A 17,546-nucleotide genomic window follows, 5' to 3' on the forward strand; every position below is an offset into this window, starting at 1 on the left:
CGGCGGTGTAACGTAAATGGGATACGTTACGCCGCCGGAGTTCTACGTGAATCTGGCCCATGGTTTGCTGGGTTTAGTGTGGAAGAACACCTATAAAATGAATGGGGAAGCTTGTGAGCCAGGTCTTTTTGTCCAACAGCAGTACCTAATCACACAATTTATGTCCATTCTGGAAAAAATTCCAAACACTCCAAAATCTTATAGAAAGCCTCCCAGAAGAGTGTTGGCTGTTGTAGTTGGAAAGAAAAAAAAGGGGGAGGGGGGGGTGGTCAGGTGTGCACATTCTTTTGGCCATATAGTGTTCTACGTATATATGGACATGCTGAAATATAATGGCTCTTCTATGTTTTCTCTTGTCACAGATCCGCCAGAGTTCAGTGACAGTTCCTGTCCGGACTCTATCGTTTGGGTAGAGGGAAAGGAAAGCATGTTTGGCTGTAGGTCTGAAGGGAACCCAACTCCTGAAGAAAGGTGCACCTTCAATCTTGAAAACGTGACTCTGCAAACCACAGCAACCTTCTCTGCAGAAAGAAACATGTCAGGAACCTATACATGCCAAGCATCAAATCTTATAGGAACCGTGAATAAATCTGTGGAAGTTACAGTGCAATGTATGTATATATTATCAAAAAATGAATTTAAGATTGTATTCTTTAAGTTACTGTGGTCACACCTGAAGTTGCCAAGTATAATGATTTTTTTATTATGGCCGATTGGTGCCATAGCCTCCAAGACACCCAGGGCTAGCAATGGCTGCCAAGTCTGCACTAGGGTTGAGTTTAGGCATGTTCACATCATAGTCCAAACCTACCTAAGCTATGCCACCAAGAAGCTGTCAATGTACTTAGCGAAACATAGGTGGCCAGGCAGGGCAGGACTTAGGGTGGTGGGGGCCCCTGGGCTTGAGTGTTGAAGGGGCCCCCTGGAGCCGAGAATTGGGGGGGATCGAAGTTGTTGAGCGGGGGGGGGCGAATTGAAGTTGTTGAGCGGCGGGGGGGGATTTTGCAGTTGTTGAGGGGGGGGGGTGCCTCTCACCTGTGCCAACAGCCGGGGCCACAGACTGTCATTAGCCCGGCTCTCGGCTATCTTCCCTTCAGCAGCCACAGTCCTCCACACACCACTCCGGTTCCTCCTGCTTCCGTGCTGCCTCCTCTTGCAGTGCGGGAAAATTAACCCTTTTGCGGGACTGTGGGAAGAAGCTGTCTGTGCGGGAAAGTCCCACAGAATCCGTGCGTGTTGGGAGGTATGCGCAGGGCCGCCATCAGGAATTTTGGGGCCCCTTGCACAGCTTAAGGCATGGGCCCCCTGAAGCAGAGAACCTAGGGGGGGTCGGGGTGCTGCCGCCTGAAATTGAGAAGCGTGGGGGCTGCCGCAAATTGAGAAGCGGGGGGGGCCTTTACAAAAAAAGAAGAAATAAAGAAGAAAACAAATATATATAAATATATGTAGCCATCCGGGGCCCTGGGGACCTCTGGGCCTTTTAATAAAAAGAAAAAATAAACCTCTGGGCCCTTTAATAATAATAAAAAAAAACATTTATAAAAAATACATAAAAAAAGGGAGGTTGCCAAACCCGGGGGCCCTGGGGACCTCTGGGCCCCTGGGAACCTCTGGGCCTTTTAATAAAAAATAAAAAAATAAACAAAAATAAAAAAATAAACATTTATAAAAAAAATAAAAAAGGGGGGGTTGCCACATGGGGCCCTGGGGACCTCTGAGCCCTTTAATAAAAAAAAATATATATATATATAAAAAAAAAATGTAATTTTTTTTATAAAAAAATAAAAAAGGTGGGTTGCCATCCGGGGGCCCTGGAGACCCTTGGGCCCTTTAATAATAATAATAAAATATATATATATATACATATATATATATTATATATATATAAAAATAAAAAATATATAAAAAAAACATTTTTTTGCAAAAAATAAATAAAAAAAAGGGGGGTTGCCATCCAGGGCCCTGGAGACCCCTGGGCCCTTTAATAATAATAATAAAATATATATATATATATATATATATATATATATATATATATATATATATATATAATATTATATATATAAAAATAAAAAATATATAAAAAAAACATTTTTTTACAAAAAATTAATAAAAAAAAGGGGGGTTGCCGTCCGGGGCCCTGGGGGCCTCCGGGCCCCTGGGGACCTCCGGGCCCCTAAAAAAAAAAAAAAAAAAAAAAAAAAAAATTTTTTTTTTTTTTTTTTAAAGGGGGCCCCCTATTGGGTGGGGCCCCTGGGCTTGAGCCCAGTCAAGGCCAATGGTAAGTCCGGCCCTGTGGCCAGGTATTCCCCGCCCTGCAGCCGCATGCATACACACTCATTATTTATGATTGGCCAAGTACATTTACAGCTTTCTGGCGGGATAGCTCAGGCTGGTGATACGGATGAAATGAGTTTGAATGATTGGTGAATCATCCATTGGTAAAGGCTGTTCATTGCACACAGACCCCGAGGTGAGGAGGGCCCACTTTGACCCACACTGCACCCATGGATAATCCCTCCCTGGTTGACAGCAGTGTTGCAAACCTACCAGATTTAAATTTACTGACGCGACACCCAAAAGTTACTGGCACAGCCAAGTTTGCTGGCATTTCCGAAAGTTACAAAATTACAGTTTTTCGTGCAAATTTTAGTATTTAGGCTACAAATAAGTACAATATGCAATACGGTAGATAGTAAGGCAAAAATCATATTTCTTATTTTATTTTCAATTTAGTACGCAAGTGGCTCAGGGACAGGACTCAGAGGCAAGAAATTTGAATGGGCAGCTGAAATTGACTCTTACAGTGACACTGACAACAGCACAGATCACTGACCTGTCCCCTCCTGAGGCACAGTGACAGTCTGTCTCCATGCCAGGTGGCTCCTTCGGTCCCCTCCAGTCAAAACAGCACTGACAGTCCGGCTCCTGGCTTGCCTTGCTTCCGACCTACAGACCTGCACATGAGGCTCTGTCCACTCCGCTCGGCTCCCTTGTACCATGACATCACATGACACTTAGGCACCGCCACCGCCTGACCCACCCCCCGGTAACACCCAAACACACTGTAGCAGGCACTTGGATGATCTCGGCCAACTCCAGACCCAAGCTGCACATGCGTAGTTCCGAGCCAAGTGTCAAAGCCATATTTTTTACTGGCAACCTTTTCCTTTTACTGGCATTTACTGGCAAGAGAAAAGTGCCCAATTTTTACTGGCTGCCAGTAAAAATACTGACGGTTGGCAACACTGGTTGACAGTCGGGATGATCAGTGCGGCAGTGGGGGCAGCTACAAGCACTGATCTCCCTGTATGGCTTTCAATGAAGCAGCTGACAGTCACTTCTCCTCCTCTCCTTCCAGTGACTGTCCGCTGCTTCACTTAAAGCTATACAGGGAGATCAGTGCTTGTAACTGCCACACCGATCATCCCCCACTGTCCTCCTGTGTACTCCTCCAGCCCCCCTGTGGGATCTGTCAGGATGCCATTTACTGGCCCCTTCCTTTTCTGAATGAGCAGAGTCGCTGATCACTGGGTCTGTCCACTCATAACTGAGCTTCGTAAACTGTGTTTACTCTGCATCAGTTTATGAATGGAGAGGAGCCTCGGTCTCCTGTTCATTCATCTTCAGTGCAGCTGTGGCTACGGGAAAAGGACTGGGGAAGCCCTGTCCTCACTTCCTTTCTTTGTCTCAAAGGGAAGATGTCATCTCACCAAAGCCAACAGATAAGTAAAAAAAAAAAAAAGAGACTGACACCATCACCCTAATAAAAAAAAAATACATGGTGATAAAAAAATGTAATAAAATAATAAAAAATGAAAAAACAACTGCACCATCCACTGCCCTACTGACTGCACATACTACCCACCTCCATACACTCCTCACCTGCACATACTACAGTCGATTTGACCCCACAAACCTTTAGAAAATCGAACAAACGTTCTTAAAATTACTTTTTTTTTTAAAGATGACATTGTTTTTGTATGGCCAGCATAAAATATATTTCAGTTCTGAAAATCTGCAAATAGTCTTTAACTTTTTTTTTTTTCTTTAAATAAAAAAAAATTTGATCTCAGTCTAATGATATTTACCAGATTCAACCTCATAATAGTATATACGTTATATCTCTTCTGTCTGTTATTCTCAGCGTGGATTCGAGATTTTGCTCCCTAACTATATAGTTATTTATATTTACTACTGCATATGGATATTTAAGAATAAAATGGATTTTTATTTTAAACATTTCATATTAACTAAATTATACACCACACTTTTTTAAATGGTTATTAACCGATTAATCAAAGCAATAATCGAATAATCAAAACAATAAATTGATTCAGTGGGAAAAATTACCATTACATTGGTGGGAAGGATGTGCACCTTACAGTGGTTGTCAGAACGCTATTTTTACAGATAGCTAAAAAGCTCATTGGTGTCTGCCAATTGGTGTTGGCCTGGAACTATATGGGCACCATCAGATGGATGGTCAATCAGAACCCTGGATGAGAATGGCTGTAATAATTGTGTCATGTACTGTTGATATAAAATACTGTACAGCACATTTCCTTATGGCCCACTTAAATTTTACATTGTATAACTTTGGACATAACTTAAAAACCCAATAAACATCGATTATACATAAATATATTTTGTGTTTTTCAGACCCACCAGAGTGCCCAACAGTGCAAATCTCAACACAATCATCAGTTAGTGCCGGAGATTCTGTCAATTTGACTTGCCATTCAGATGCTCTGCCTTCTCCTACGTACAGCTGGGACATCCCACCTCAGGCTCAGGTGGTCTTTTCCCAAGAAAACAGATTCCTCACCATCAAAGAAGCGTCATCTTACCACAGCGGAAAGTACACCTGTAACGTCGAGAACAAACATGGTCATTTATCCATACATCAGGATTTAGAAGTTAAAAGTGGTAAGTAATGCCAGGAGACATTAAAAGGAATCTCATTTAAAAAAAAAAAGAAAATCTACTATTTGCTTGTATAGTAACCCAATATCCTTCTTAACCCCTTCAATACAGGGCTTTTATACCCACCTCAATACCAGGCCTATTTTGGCACTTCTCTCCTTCTCTCTGTACAAATCATCATTCTTTTGCTAGAAAATTACTCAGAACCCCGAACGTTATATATGTTTTTTAGCAGACACCCTAGGGAATAAAATGGCAGTCATTTCAACTTTTTAACTTGTGCGGTATTTGCGCAATAAATTTCCAAACGCCTTTTTTTGGGGAAAAAAATGGCTTCATGAATTAAAAAACAACAAAACAGGAAAGTTAGCCCAATTTTTTGTAAAATATGAAAGATGATGTTTCGCCGAGTAAATAGATACCTAACATGTCACGCTTTAAAATTGCGCACACTCATGGAATGGCGCCAAACTTTGTTACTTAAAAATCTCCATAGGCGACGCTTTGAAAATGTTTACAGGTTACCAGTTTAGAGTTACAGAGGAGGTCTAGTGCTAGAATTGTTGCACACGCTCTAACGCACGTGGCAATACCTCACATATGTGGTTTGAATGGCGTTTACATACGTGGGTGGGACTTGCGTGTGCGTTCGCTTCTGGGCGCAAGCTAGCGGGGACATTTATTTTTTTATTTTACTTATTTATTTATTTTTATCACTTTAATTCCTATTACAAGGAATGTAAACATCCCTTGTAATAGGAATAGTGTGTGACAGGTCCTCTTTATGGAGAGATGCGGGGTCAATAAGACCCCATATCTCTCCTCCAGGCTGGAAAGCATGAGATCGTGAAAACAAATTCACCGATCTCATGCTTACTAGTCGCAATCGCGGCTTTGTTTACTTCTGGGTACCCAGGCGTGACGTCATCACATCGCGCCCGGGCCTCCGACGGTTATAGAGATGACTGGTGATCATCTGGTCACCAGTCATCTTTATGCTTCCCAATTCTTTCACCAGGCCCCGATGGCACAGGAGAGCCCAGAGAAGCACCGGATAAGCACTTGTGGGCAGGCCGTACTGTTTTGAAATAGCGACAGCTGGTGCAGGGAGAAGATCCCTTGCCCGCTGTCACAGGGGAGGGGGGGGTGCCATGCAGGACTCCTTCAGACTGTCAGTATAAGCTGTTTGCGCATACCTTGTACCAGCAGGAAGTTACACAATGACGGGAAGAAACCATGAACTACCTAGAGAGCTCAACAGCGCCCTGGCAGTTCACTGAGAATTACAAGCTGTCAGCTGCAAAGGCTGTAAGTACTTGTAGTTCTCCCATTCACAGAACTCTGTGAATGAATTACGTGGCTGTGGGGGCGAGCCCCACATGCCAATGTTTTTTATTTTCTTAAACTGTGACAGCAAGTTGGGGAGAAGATCCCCGGCTCGCTGTCACTAGAGGTGGGAAGTCGGGGAGAGGTTGCATTAGTGGGAACATGTTGCATGTTTTACTCTAAAAACAGGTGGAACATGTAGCATGTTCCCAAAGGTAAACTTTTTCTTTAATTCCTATCATCCCCAGTGTTCTGCATAGGAATCTATAGACTTTTCTGGCTATAGTCCCCCCTAGTCCAACAACATTCAGCATAACAGCAGAAAGTGAAAGCAAACTGTCTGTAGAGAGGAAACGTCTCCTTCTCCATGCTTCTGTAGTCTGGCGCTTCACATGTAATTTCCTTAAAAAAATATAATGAGATTATGGTAACAAAGTTTCATTAGAAACTTATCAATAATGGAAAATGAAGAATACGTTCAGTGAGTTTATACATTTATGTAAGACGTGTGAAACTAATTTCCTTTTTTTTTTGCTTTTTTTTCCTACAGATAACACTATACTTGTGGCAACTCTTTCTAGCATTGCAGGAGTGGCTGGGCTAGTAGCCATAGTATACCTCGTGAGACACTTTTTTTGTCAAAATGGAAAAAAAGGGTTTTATGATCTTGTGAAACGAACACCAAAAAAACCTAACCCAGAAGTTCCACTGCAGGAAAAAGAATTGGTCTAGGCTTGCTAGTTACCCATTTTAAGTTGTACTGTCAGCACAGACATTTTGAATGTATAGCTTGGCCGAGTACCGATGTCCGACGCAGATCCTTCTGCATACACAGCTATCATTTGTAAAAAAGGACCAGGCCTAGTCAAAAACCCATCCATGGAACACGACCATGTACGAACAATCTGGCTGCGAAGCTTGTAAATATATATGAGGGGCTCCCGCGTTCTATTCAGTTCATTTGAATGTTGCCATCTGGATATTATTATACATGGACAATAGATTTTAATAGATCTTATTTTTTATTTTGTACAGATCTCGATTTTTGTGTGTGTTTGTTTGGTATGGTGTTACACTTAATTGTATCTACAGTACTTTACTGTGCTCTCCTGAAGATTTAATGTTGTTAAATTGGCAATGCTACTGTAGTTTGGGAATAATGCATTATTTTTATTGGAGCTAGATACTATAGAAAAACACTAAAATGCACAATATTGCGGGACAGATTGGCAAAGTAGGTATACATCTACATCACAAAGTAAATATGATCAATGTGAAAAGATGTGTATACTCTAGGAAAGGGGTGCCCAACCTTTTGAAGAGTGAGGGCCACTTAAGCAACTTCGTAACCAGTCGCGGGCCACAATGAGCGGAGCGGGCGGATGACAGGTCACGGCTACTCTATAGGCCCTCTGATCCGCCCTGATGGAATGGGATAAATTCCCTTCTGTTTTTCGGATTGGAGGTAGGTGGGCGTAAAAGGACACCTGACTCTCTGAAGAGGTGAATTGAGGGTCCCATTTGGTCGGGCTGGTTGTGTGAAAAGGGCCTAAGACTGCTTTCACACTGATGTGCTGCGGTTTACCCACACTGCGGGTGCAGCGTAGTGCACCTGTGTCTATCCTGCGGGTTAGCTGAACTTTGCCATAGACTCCTTCTGTGGCAAAAGCCAGTGCTGTAGAGGAAACATTGGCTTATGGGGCTCTGCTCCGCAGCTACTTTCTTCCTCTACCACCAGCTTCATTCACACCACTGATGATGTGGTATGACGGGTCGGCAATCTGCGATCTGGGCTTGCCACCCCGCCATTCCAGAGCAGGAGGTCGTGGGCCACATCAGAGGGCTCCGCGGGCCTTATGTGACCCCCGGGCCACTGGTTGGCCACCCCTGCTCTAGGACAATGTCAGCGATAGGCATTAATGATAAAGATGCTGTATACAAGATAGAACCACAGATACACAGGACAGGTGGACAGTTGGCCAGAATGGATAGATAGCGCAAAGTACTGTTAGGGACATTTCTAAATTCTGTTGCACATCTAAAAACAATAAAGAATAAACTGGAAAGGAGACAGAGAGACTAAGAAAGGAAGTAAGAAAAAATCCTGGTTGGCTGCACACCGTTGAAGGCGTCTTTATTGATATCTTGTGTAGCAGATGAAATCCAATACAGTCACTTCATGTTACAGAAACCGGCAAAATCTCTTGACGCTTTTCACACTGTATGAAGGTGCTTAATCATAGCTTAAGAAAGGAGACAGAGAGATTAAGAAAGGAAGAAAGAAAAAATCCATTAAAGGCATCCTTATTGATATCTTGTGTAGCAAATAAAATCCAATACAGTCACTTCATGTTACAGAAAACGCCACTGACGCGTTTTACACCGTATGAAGCTGCTTAATCATAGTTTAAGAAAGGAGACAGAGCAGGTAATGAGCGAATTGGTAAAAGTAGTGAATTAGGAGAGGCGGGATAGAATAAAAACACAAAGTATGGGATGGCTAGAAAAGGGACAACATAAATTATGATATATGGGAAAGGATGGCAATAACCCTTAACAAAAAAGAAACAACAAGACTGGATGGAGATGAGGACCAATGGGTTACCATGGGCATAGTGACATGCATTATCACTGAAAATTAGGATGGAATGGAAATTTTAATAGAATGGAATGATAATGGACCCAATAAGCTATATAGAGGGAACATTAGACCAGAAACTCGGAGAAAGAAAATTGGGATTGAATAGGAATAGAAGGGATGGTTTTGGAGTAGAATAGGGTGGGCAAAATAAAATAGTAAAGGGAGAAACAGAAAAGAACAGAATTGGGAGAGACAAAGAAGAATGAAAATGAGAATGAAAATAGATGGTACAGAACTGGAAAGGGGACAGGCAACATAGGGCAGGAATTGGGAGACAGAAAAGAAAAAGGGATGAGGGATTGATGGAATAGGAATGAGGGTAGACAGAACAGGAAAAGGGAGATACCGGTAATACAGATACAAAAATATAATGTAAGAAATTACTTTTTTGACAGTGATATCTACAAATAAACTACTACTATAAAAACTGTTTACAGTATTTGAGGCTTTAGAAATGCTTGACCCCTCCACCCATAATGTAATGCGGGACCCTGATATAAGGGGGGAACTAATAGAGATTTTTTTCAAGCCCAGGAATATATGTCAAATATACAATGTAATCCTCATACTGAAAAGTTTGGAGACCCCTGCTATATACCAAAGACTCAGGCCTCGTACACACGACCGAGGAACTCGGCGGGCGAAACACATCGGTTTCCTCGTCGAGTTCTTGTTAGGCTTGTTGAGGAACTCGACATGCCAATTTTCTCCATTACCGTTGAGGAAAAAGAGAACATGCTCTCTTTTTGGCTCATCGAGTTCCTCGACAGTTTCCTCGCTGAAAAATGTACACACGACCGGTTTCATCGGCAAAAAAAATCTCCCACCAAGTTTCTTGATGGATTCTACCGAGGAAACCAGTCGTGTGTACGAGGCCTAACATCCAGCAGCAAACAATGCCAGTACCAGGATTCTGGTATCAGAATCTTTCATTTTGTCTAAAGCCCTGTACACACGGCCAAGAATCTCTTGCCGGCCGAGTGTACACACACTCCATTCAAAAGAACCGCCATTCTTTTGAATGGCACGAACGTGGTGACGTCATCGACTACGATGAGCATGCGCACGTTACATTCGATGCGGTCATCTTGCTACACCCTACCTATGCCTTGGAAGCTACCGCGCATGCGTCAAAGTCATTTCGAGCATGCACGGCTTTCCACGGTGACAAGTATACAGACGCTCAGGTTTCTCGGCAGGAAAACACTGCCGAGAATCACGACAAGAAAATAGAGAGCAGGTTCTCTATTTTTCTCGTCAAAGCCTCGTACACACCCTCGGTATACTCGGCACGAAAGCTCTGCCAGCAGTTTTCTTGCTGATTCTTGCCGAGAAAACCAAGCGTGTGTACGAGGCTTTAGGCTCGGTTTACATAGAGCCACATGCGGCTCACAGCAGGGGTCTGGTGCTTGCTGGACCACTGTTTCTGGTCCGATTTCATCCCGTGTTTTTCTGCAAAATGCACCAGACCCTCTGCGGAGATATGTGAACTGGCTCCATAGAGAGCCGGTCAAAATCTCCTGCTATTGCAAATCGCAATGGTGTGAACCCAGCCTTAATTGACTCCTCTTTGCAATATAATTTGAATGCATTTTAGATGCATATCTCAGAACATTATTTGATTTTATATATCTAGTAAAAATGTTTGTTGTGCATAGATGTATTTTTTTACATTAAATTGTAATGTTTACGGTATATGTTTAATAAGCTAGATTATATTTCTAACTTTGCTACTTATGTATTATACCTTTCGGAGCTATGCAAATCTCAGGAACCAGGTAACCAAAATGGTTGAAAGAATGCAGCTACTTCCTACTGTTTATCTTTATATGTCTAGAGAAGATCACATGCCAAGGCTTCTTAAAGCAGAACTCAAGACAAAGATGAAAAGGGCACCCAGCCCAGTAATGTAGTCATTAAAAAAATGCATTTTAATTACTTTTCGTATAACAATGACCAGTTGTAACTGTAAATAATAGTGTTACCCCCTGTGCAGGGTGGCAGCGGTGTGTGGGTCACATGACTGAAAATAATTACAAAGTATTTTTAGTCTTATCCATGTAATTTTTGTACTTATCGCTTGCCTGTAGTTCTGCTTTAAAAGTAAAGCCCCTTTCACACTGAGGCGCTTTTCATTCACTTTCACGCTAAAAAAAGTGCCTGAAAAGCTCACGAAAACCTATTTCCATTAAAATCAATGAATGCTTTCACACTGGGGCAGTGCACTGGCAGGGCGGTGAAAGAACGCCCCTCTCCATTGAAATTAATGGAAAGCTCTTCAAAAGCGCCTGAAAAGTGCCTTTAAGGCCATGTACACACGACCGGTCCAAACCGATGAAAATGGAGCGAAGTCCAGTTTCATTGGTCCAAACCGACCGTGTGCACGGCCCATCGGACTTTTGTCCTTCAGACCAAAGTTTTAGAACTTGCTTTAAAATCGAACCGATGGACGGCTGACCATCGGTCAAAACCGATGGTTAGTACACAAAAGCATCGGTTCAAAACCCGCGCATGCTCAGAATCAAGTCAACGCTTGCTTGGAAGCATTGAACTTCGTTTTTTTCAGCACATCGTGAGTTTTACGTCACCGCGTTCTGACCCGATCGGTTTTTGAACTGTTGGTGTGTACGCACATCAGACCATCAGTCTGCTTCAGCGGTGAACCGATGAAAACGGTCCGTCAGACCATTCTCATCGGATGGATCGCCAGTGTGTACGCGGCCTTACTGGCAGTTAAGAAGCACCTAAGGCACCTTTCAAACTGTGACGGGAGGTGCGTTGGCGGTAAAGCACCGCTATCTTTAGCGGCGCTTTACTGTCAATTTCGTGCTGCTATTCGGCCGCTAGTGGGGTGCTTTTACCCCCGCTAGCGGCAGAGAACCGGTTAAAACCACCACAAAGCGCCTCTGTAGAGGCCCTTTGCCGGCGGTATAGCCGCAGTGCCCATTGATTTCAATGTACAGGAGAGGTATACACACCGCTCCTTTACCGCTCCAAAGATGCTGCTAGCAGGACTTTTTTTACCGTCCTGCTAGTGCACCGCTCCAGTGTGAAAGCCTTTGGAGAGACAGCAGCGGCTGTTTCAGGGCGCTTTGCAATCGCTATTTTTAGCATTATAGCGCCTGCAAAGCGACCCAGTGTGAAAGGGGTCTTAAGAAGCACCTTAGTGTGAAAGGGGCCTAAGTGTTGGCTTTTAGATAAAATTAACTGCCCCCATGAGGGGTTAGTCCACATCCCTCATTCTAGATGATTTATTGTAAAACTACCTAATACTGTAGTCCTTTATTCATCTTGGGGAATCTCGATATCTACACTTGAGTTTCCTGCTACCTACTGTGAATGCCATTGATTCCCACTCCCTCTTTTACATGTTCTATTTATTTTGTGTTGTATTTTATTTCAAAGGATGAGTAGAAACATATAGGGTGGACGGGACAACTCATAAGTCCAAGGTTGGTGGGATCAGATCAAAAACTCCTTCAAGACTATTATTTTTAGGTGGGGTGACACTTTACTTGCTTAAAGACATGCTAAAGACTACCCAACCCTATATCTGTAGTACATTTTCACACCAGAATGTAGACATGTGTGGGTTGTTTTGCATTGCACTTTAATCTGCAGTATTGTGTACTGGTAAAGTGTGTATGTTCATGTCTACTGCATACTAAGATGGCCTTGGTTAAATTCTTCTCCAAAAACTGTCTCTGGTCCTGACGGGACTAAAAGGCCCCAGTCATGAATGGGTTGTACGCTAATGCCTTTGTCCACCATTTTTATAAAAGGGAATGTTGCCAACCATTCAAGTGTTGACTTGAAGAACTGGTAAAAGAAGAATGAAAGCGGTAGTGTGATGGCCCCAGGTAACTCGATCCCCGTAGTTGTGTCTTGTTCCTCATAGTTGTTCTTGTCTCATAGTGGTCTTCGCTTTTCGAAGGAGTCTTTCATCGGATCCCACCAACCTTGAACTTTAGAGTTTATGTCACAATAAAAGGGCTTAAAGGGACTTTTCGTCCTCACCAAGAAAGTGGGTGAGCACCATTAATCTTGTCGTTCAACAGTTATGCCAGCTTTCTGGGTAATGGGAGTGTTCAATTGCATTCAGGTTCAAGAGATAAACAAAATAGCTCCTGAGAATTGGCTCAATGAGCCTTATGCCGCATACACACGATCAGACATTCCGACAACAAAACCGTGTTTTTTTTTTCCGACGGAATGTTGGCTCAAACTTGTGTTGCATACACACGGTCACACAAATGTTGTCGGAAATTCCGAACGTCGAGAACGCGCTGACGTACAACACTACGACGTGCCAAGAAAAATGGCGTTCAATAAATCCGAGCATGCATAGGATTTTTGTGAGTCGGAATTGGCTACAGGCGATCGGAATTTCCGACAAGAACTTTTGGTGTCGGAAAAATTGAGAACCAGCTCTCAAACATTTGTTGTCGGAAATTCCGACAGCAAATGTCCGATGGAGCCTACACAAGGTCGGATTTTCCGACAACAAGCTCACATGGAACATTTGTTGTCGGAAATTCCGACCGGGTGTACGCGGCATTACAGACCAATAAGGTTAGCCATATGTGTATAGGTTTATTATCTTGCTCAGGCCACGAGCTGGACAAAAAAAAATAAAAAATGAACAGGTTTTTCAATTCAAACTAAACAGAATCGATGAAGGCAGCATCTGCCCTGCTGGCTATTGAATTCCGACAGCGAACATGCATGGCTGTCAAAATGCCTGAACAGATATTGCATCTGATTGGATGCAGGTGCTGCTCAGCCAGCAATTTTGGCCACCCAGCTCCTTAAAAGAAATTACTTTTGTAGAGCTAGGTGGTGCCAAAATGGCAAAAATGTGGGCAATTTGTACATTATACAGAACCCCATTATCAAATTGTCTTGGGTAGCAATAGGAAGGTTTTGGGAGATGTACTGTATGACTTTTCAATAACTGTTTTAATGTCTTTTACATGCAAAAAAAAATAAAAATTACATACAGTATATGATCCAGTCTGTCCTTAATATCGGCACAGCAGTTATTTTTTTCTCCTGTAACATAATTTTGTTACCTGTTGATCCTGCCAGTAGATACGTATGTTATTTTTACACTTCCTTGAACTGATACTGCTGTTTGTTCCGCTAAGAAATCACACAGCAGTGTTGTGACCCTAGGTGGATGCAGCATCTGTCCAATGCTGTATCTGTCCCCCGCCAGCTCTAAGGCTAAGAACTGAGCGATCAAACACTGCTGATCGCTCGGTTCTCAGTGATCCTTGAGCCGAGAGCTGGTGACTGTCAGGCTCCTGGGCAGATCCCGACCATATGGGTGCGATCTTTCCCCAACCTGAACCTGTGATGCCAGCCGACAGCAGGCTTCGGCCCGTTGTCTGCTGAAAACAAGTCAGTGCAGAACGAGCTGCACTCCTATGATCCACAGGAGAAGTACAGACAAACAAGCTTTTGCCAGGATCAGTCGATAATACAACTATGTTTAATAGGGGCTTTAAAAAAAATGTAAATAAAAAAAACAAAAAAAAAACACTGCATTAATGCTAGTGATAGACTGCATCATACTTTTTTATTTTTATTTCTTTATCGTTACATCACGGGACACAGAGCGGCATTCATTACTATATGGGTTATATGGAGTACCTTCAGGTGTAGACACTGGCAATCTTCAAACAGGAAATGCCCCTCCCTATATAACCCCCTCCCATAGGAGGAGTACCTCAGTTTTTACGCCAGTGTCTTAGGTGTTAGTCATGGTTTAGCTTGCCTCCGCATCCTTGGGATTAGGTGAGCTACCGGTTCTGTCCAAAAAAGCCTGCGCGCTAAAGTGGTCAGTAACCGGACCCCAAACCCTTGGGGTATAGCCCATAATGCTTTCTTTTTAAGAGAGCTGGACCCTGGGCCCAGAACTTAGAAGACCTTTGGGGCGCCTAATGTTTTCTGTTTGCCAGGGTGCTGTATGGGCCCAGGACAGTGGATCCTTCATGGAAGAAGAAGGTTCCCAGGGCCTGAAGGTCTAGACATCCCCACGGAGATGGGGGAAGATTGGACCTCTTGCTTGGCAAAGTCCTGCGGCATGGAGCAGGTAAGTAAGGGGAAAAAACCTGCGGGGCTTGGCTCTTAGCAAGTTTTTTCTGGGAGGTCACAGGGGACATGCCTAAAGGTTATGCATTGCATCTGGCAAACCAGTCACATATCATGAAGATAGGATGGCTCTATATGTTATATTTCCCCATAAAAAGTGACCTCCCTGGTAGTGTTGCAAAAGCTGTGAGTGGGGCCTTTTATGTACAAGTGTATGTGTGTGTCAGAGAGCTATGCTTACCTGCAAGCCTCCAGGCGATGCTCTATCCAGTCCTCTCCCTCATGCCTGCAAGGCAGGCAAAACGCTGACCTCCTCGTGTGCTCCAGGCCTGCGGCTGCAGGAACAGAGAGGCCCTTCCTCCCAACCCCCCCCCCCCCCCGTCGGCGGGCGCGCGCGCGGTGCGCGTGCACGTGTTATAGACGCATTTGGCGCCGTTTTAGCTGGGGGGGAAGGGCGGGTCAGTGGTTTAAAGGAAGGGGCGGCCCTTCCTTAGATGCCACAGCTCATTCATTTCTCTGGCTTAAGGGAGGAAGGACTGGAGTGAAGCACGGGGCGCTGAGGACACACAGTGGCCAGAAAGAATACTACAGTCTTCAGAAGATTGTGGTTTAGCCTAGGAATAGGCTGGTTTTCTTTTCCATCTCATAGTCTTTTCTTTGGCAATACTACTCAGGGGGATAGAATGTTTTTTCTTGCCTAGATTGAAAAAAAAAAAAAAAAAAAGAGAAAAAAAAAAAAAAAAAAAGAAAGAAAAGAAGAAGAAAAGTTTTTCTTTGAAAAAAAAAAAAAAAAAAGAAGGTGTCATCTAGGGTAGAGGAAACATTTTTTATTCCCCAAACAGGTGTTTGGGCATTTAACTATTATAAGTCCCAGGTACCAATAAGTAGCAGGTGTACCTCGGTATTGTACCATGGCATCAAGAGCAGAGGGTACAAAAGGTGGGGATTCCCCCGCAGAATCTGAGGTCTCGGATAGAGCTATGCCGCTGCTTTCCCCACAGGGAGCCTTTGGGCCATCGGGGTCTGGGGCTAGAGCTGACGCGAGTCAACCCAACCCTAAGGTGGTCACGGAGGAGGTGTTACTCGCCTCTTTAAATGAGATGCGGAGAAGCATGGGAGAAATGATAGCCGCAGCCATGCGGGGTAGTAAGCGGAATAGATCTCCGTCACCCGTGCGCGGACCCTCGGAAGAGGAGGTCCTTTCCTCTGGGGAATTGGACCTCTTGGACAGAGACCAGGTAGGTTCAGGGATCGAAGATCCGGATACAGAGGAGTCTGGGGCAGTCTCCCTGAGGGAGAGCTGGTGGATTCAGGGCTTGACGGACTTGGTCCATAAGGCATTCAACCTACCTGTACCAGATCTCCAGGTATCCACGGTTTCAGCTTTGGGCTCACTGAGGGCGCCTCAAAGCAGTGCTGTGTTTCCGATCCATCCTCTATTGGAGGAAGTCTTGTTCCAAGAGTGGAACAAACCAGACAAGGTTTTCTTTCCACCTAAGAAATTTTCTGTCTTATATCCTATGGAAGAAAAGTTTTCCAAGAGATGGGCTTCTCCTGCAGTAGACGCAGCCATCTCATGTGTTAACAAATCGTTAACATGTCCTGTAGAAAACGTACAGGTTTTCAAAGATCCAGTTGATAGACGCTTGGAAGCCCTACTTAAGAACTCCTTCACTTCTGCAGGGGCAGTAGTACAGCCAGCCGTGGCTGCGATTGGAGTCGCTCAAGCTTTATCGGATCAATTTAAGCAAATGCTTGAACTTATTCCTGCCGAGCAGGCAGAAGAATTTTCGGATGTCCCTAAGGCCATATGTTTTACGGTAGACGCAATCAAGGATTCTATCCAACAAGCGTCACGTTTATCATTATCCCTTATCCATATGAGAAGACTATTATGGTTAAAAAGCTGGGAGGCTGAGCCCCCATGCAAGAAGCTCCTGGCAGGGTTTCCCTTCCATGGAGGACGGCTCTTCGGAGAGGACTTAGATAAATACATTCAGACCATTTCAAGCGGCAAGAGTACTCTCTTGCCAACTAAGAAGAGGGTTCAGGGACCTGCGTTTAAACGACAGTCCTCCCCTGGGCAGGGGCCCTCTAATGCCAAGCAGTATCGACGGCCTCCTGCAAGAACAAACTTCGGCTTCAACAGCAGATCACGAGGACAGGCTGTTAGGGGCAAGAGGCAGTGGTTTCGCAAGCCAGCAAAACCAGCCCCCAAGTCTACCTCATGAAGGGGCGCCCCCACCCACGAAGGTGGGGGGAAGGCTGCGACTCTTTTCGGAGATTTGGGAAGCCAACATTCCCGACGAGTGGGTACGGTCTTCCGTGGCCACAGGCTACAAGCTAGAGTTCCTAAGGTTTCCTCCTCCTCATTTCCAGGAGTCGAGGATTCCAAACGATCTGGAGAAAAGAGCCGCATTAAGGTCGGCTCTAGATCATCTACTTTCCCAGGAAGTAATAGTAGAGGTACCAGTCCTGGAACAGGGGCTGGGTTTCTACTCCAACCTATTCATCACTTTATGGTGGCTTCGCGTCATTTCCAATTCGTGGCGCTTCC

At 44.1% G+C, this 17,546-nt stretch overlaps 1 protein-coding gene across 1 annotated transcript in view; it reads left to right on the top strand.

Moving 5' to 3' along the window:
* The window catches only part of LOC120933281 (intercellular adhesion molecule 5-like), a 50,829-nt gene extending 43,429 nt beyond the window's left edge, over positions 1-7,400 (top strand). The window contains exons 6-8 of the mRNA XM_040346406.1: positions 363-611; positions 4,663-4,929; positions 6,803-7,400. Coding sequence (XP_040202340.1) covers positions 363-611; positions 4,663-4,929; positions 6,803-6,984 — 698 coding nt within the window. The 3' untranslated portion in view covers positions 6,985-7,400. The remainder of the gene's footprint in view (positions 1-362; positions 612-4,662; positions 4,930-6,802) is intronic.
* Positions 7,401-17,546: the final 10,146 nt, after the last annotated feature.

Source organism: Rana temporaria, chromosome 3 (assembly GCF_905171775.1).
Source record: "Rana temporaria chromosome 3, aRanTem1.1, whole genome shotgun sequence".
In the NCBI taxonomy this organism is placed as follows: Eukaryota; Metazoa; Chordata; class Amphibia; order Anura; family Ranidae; genus Rana; species Rana temporaria.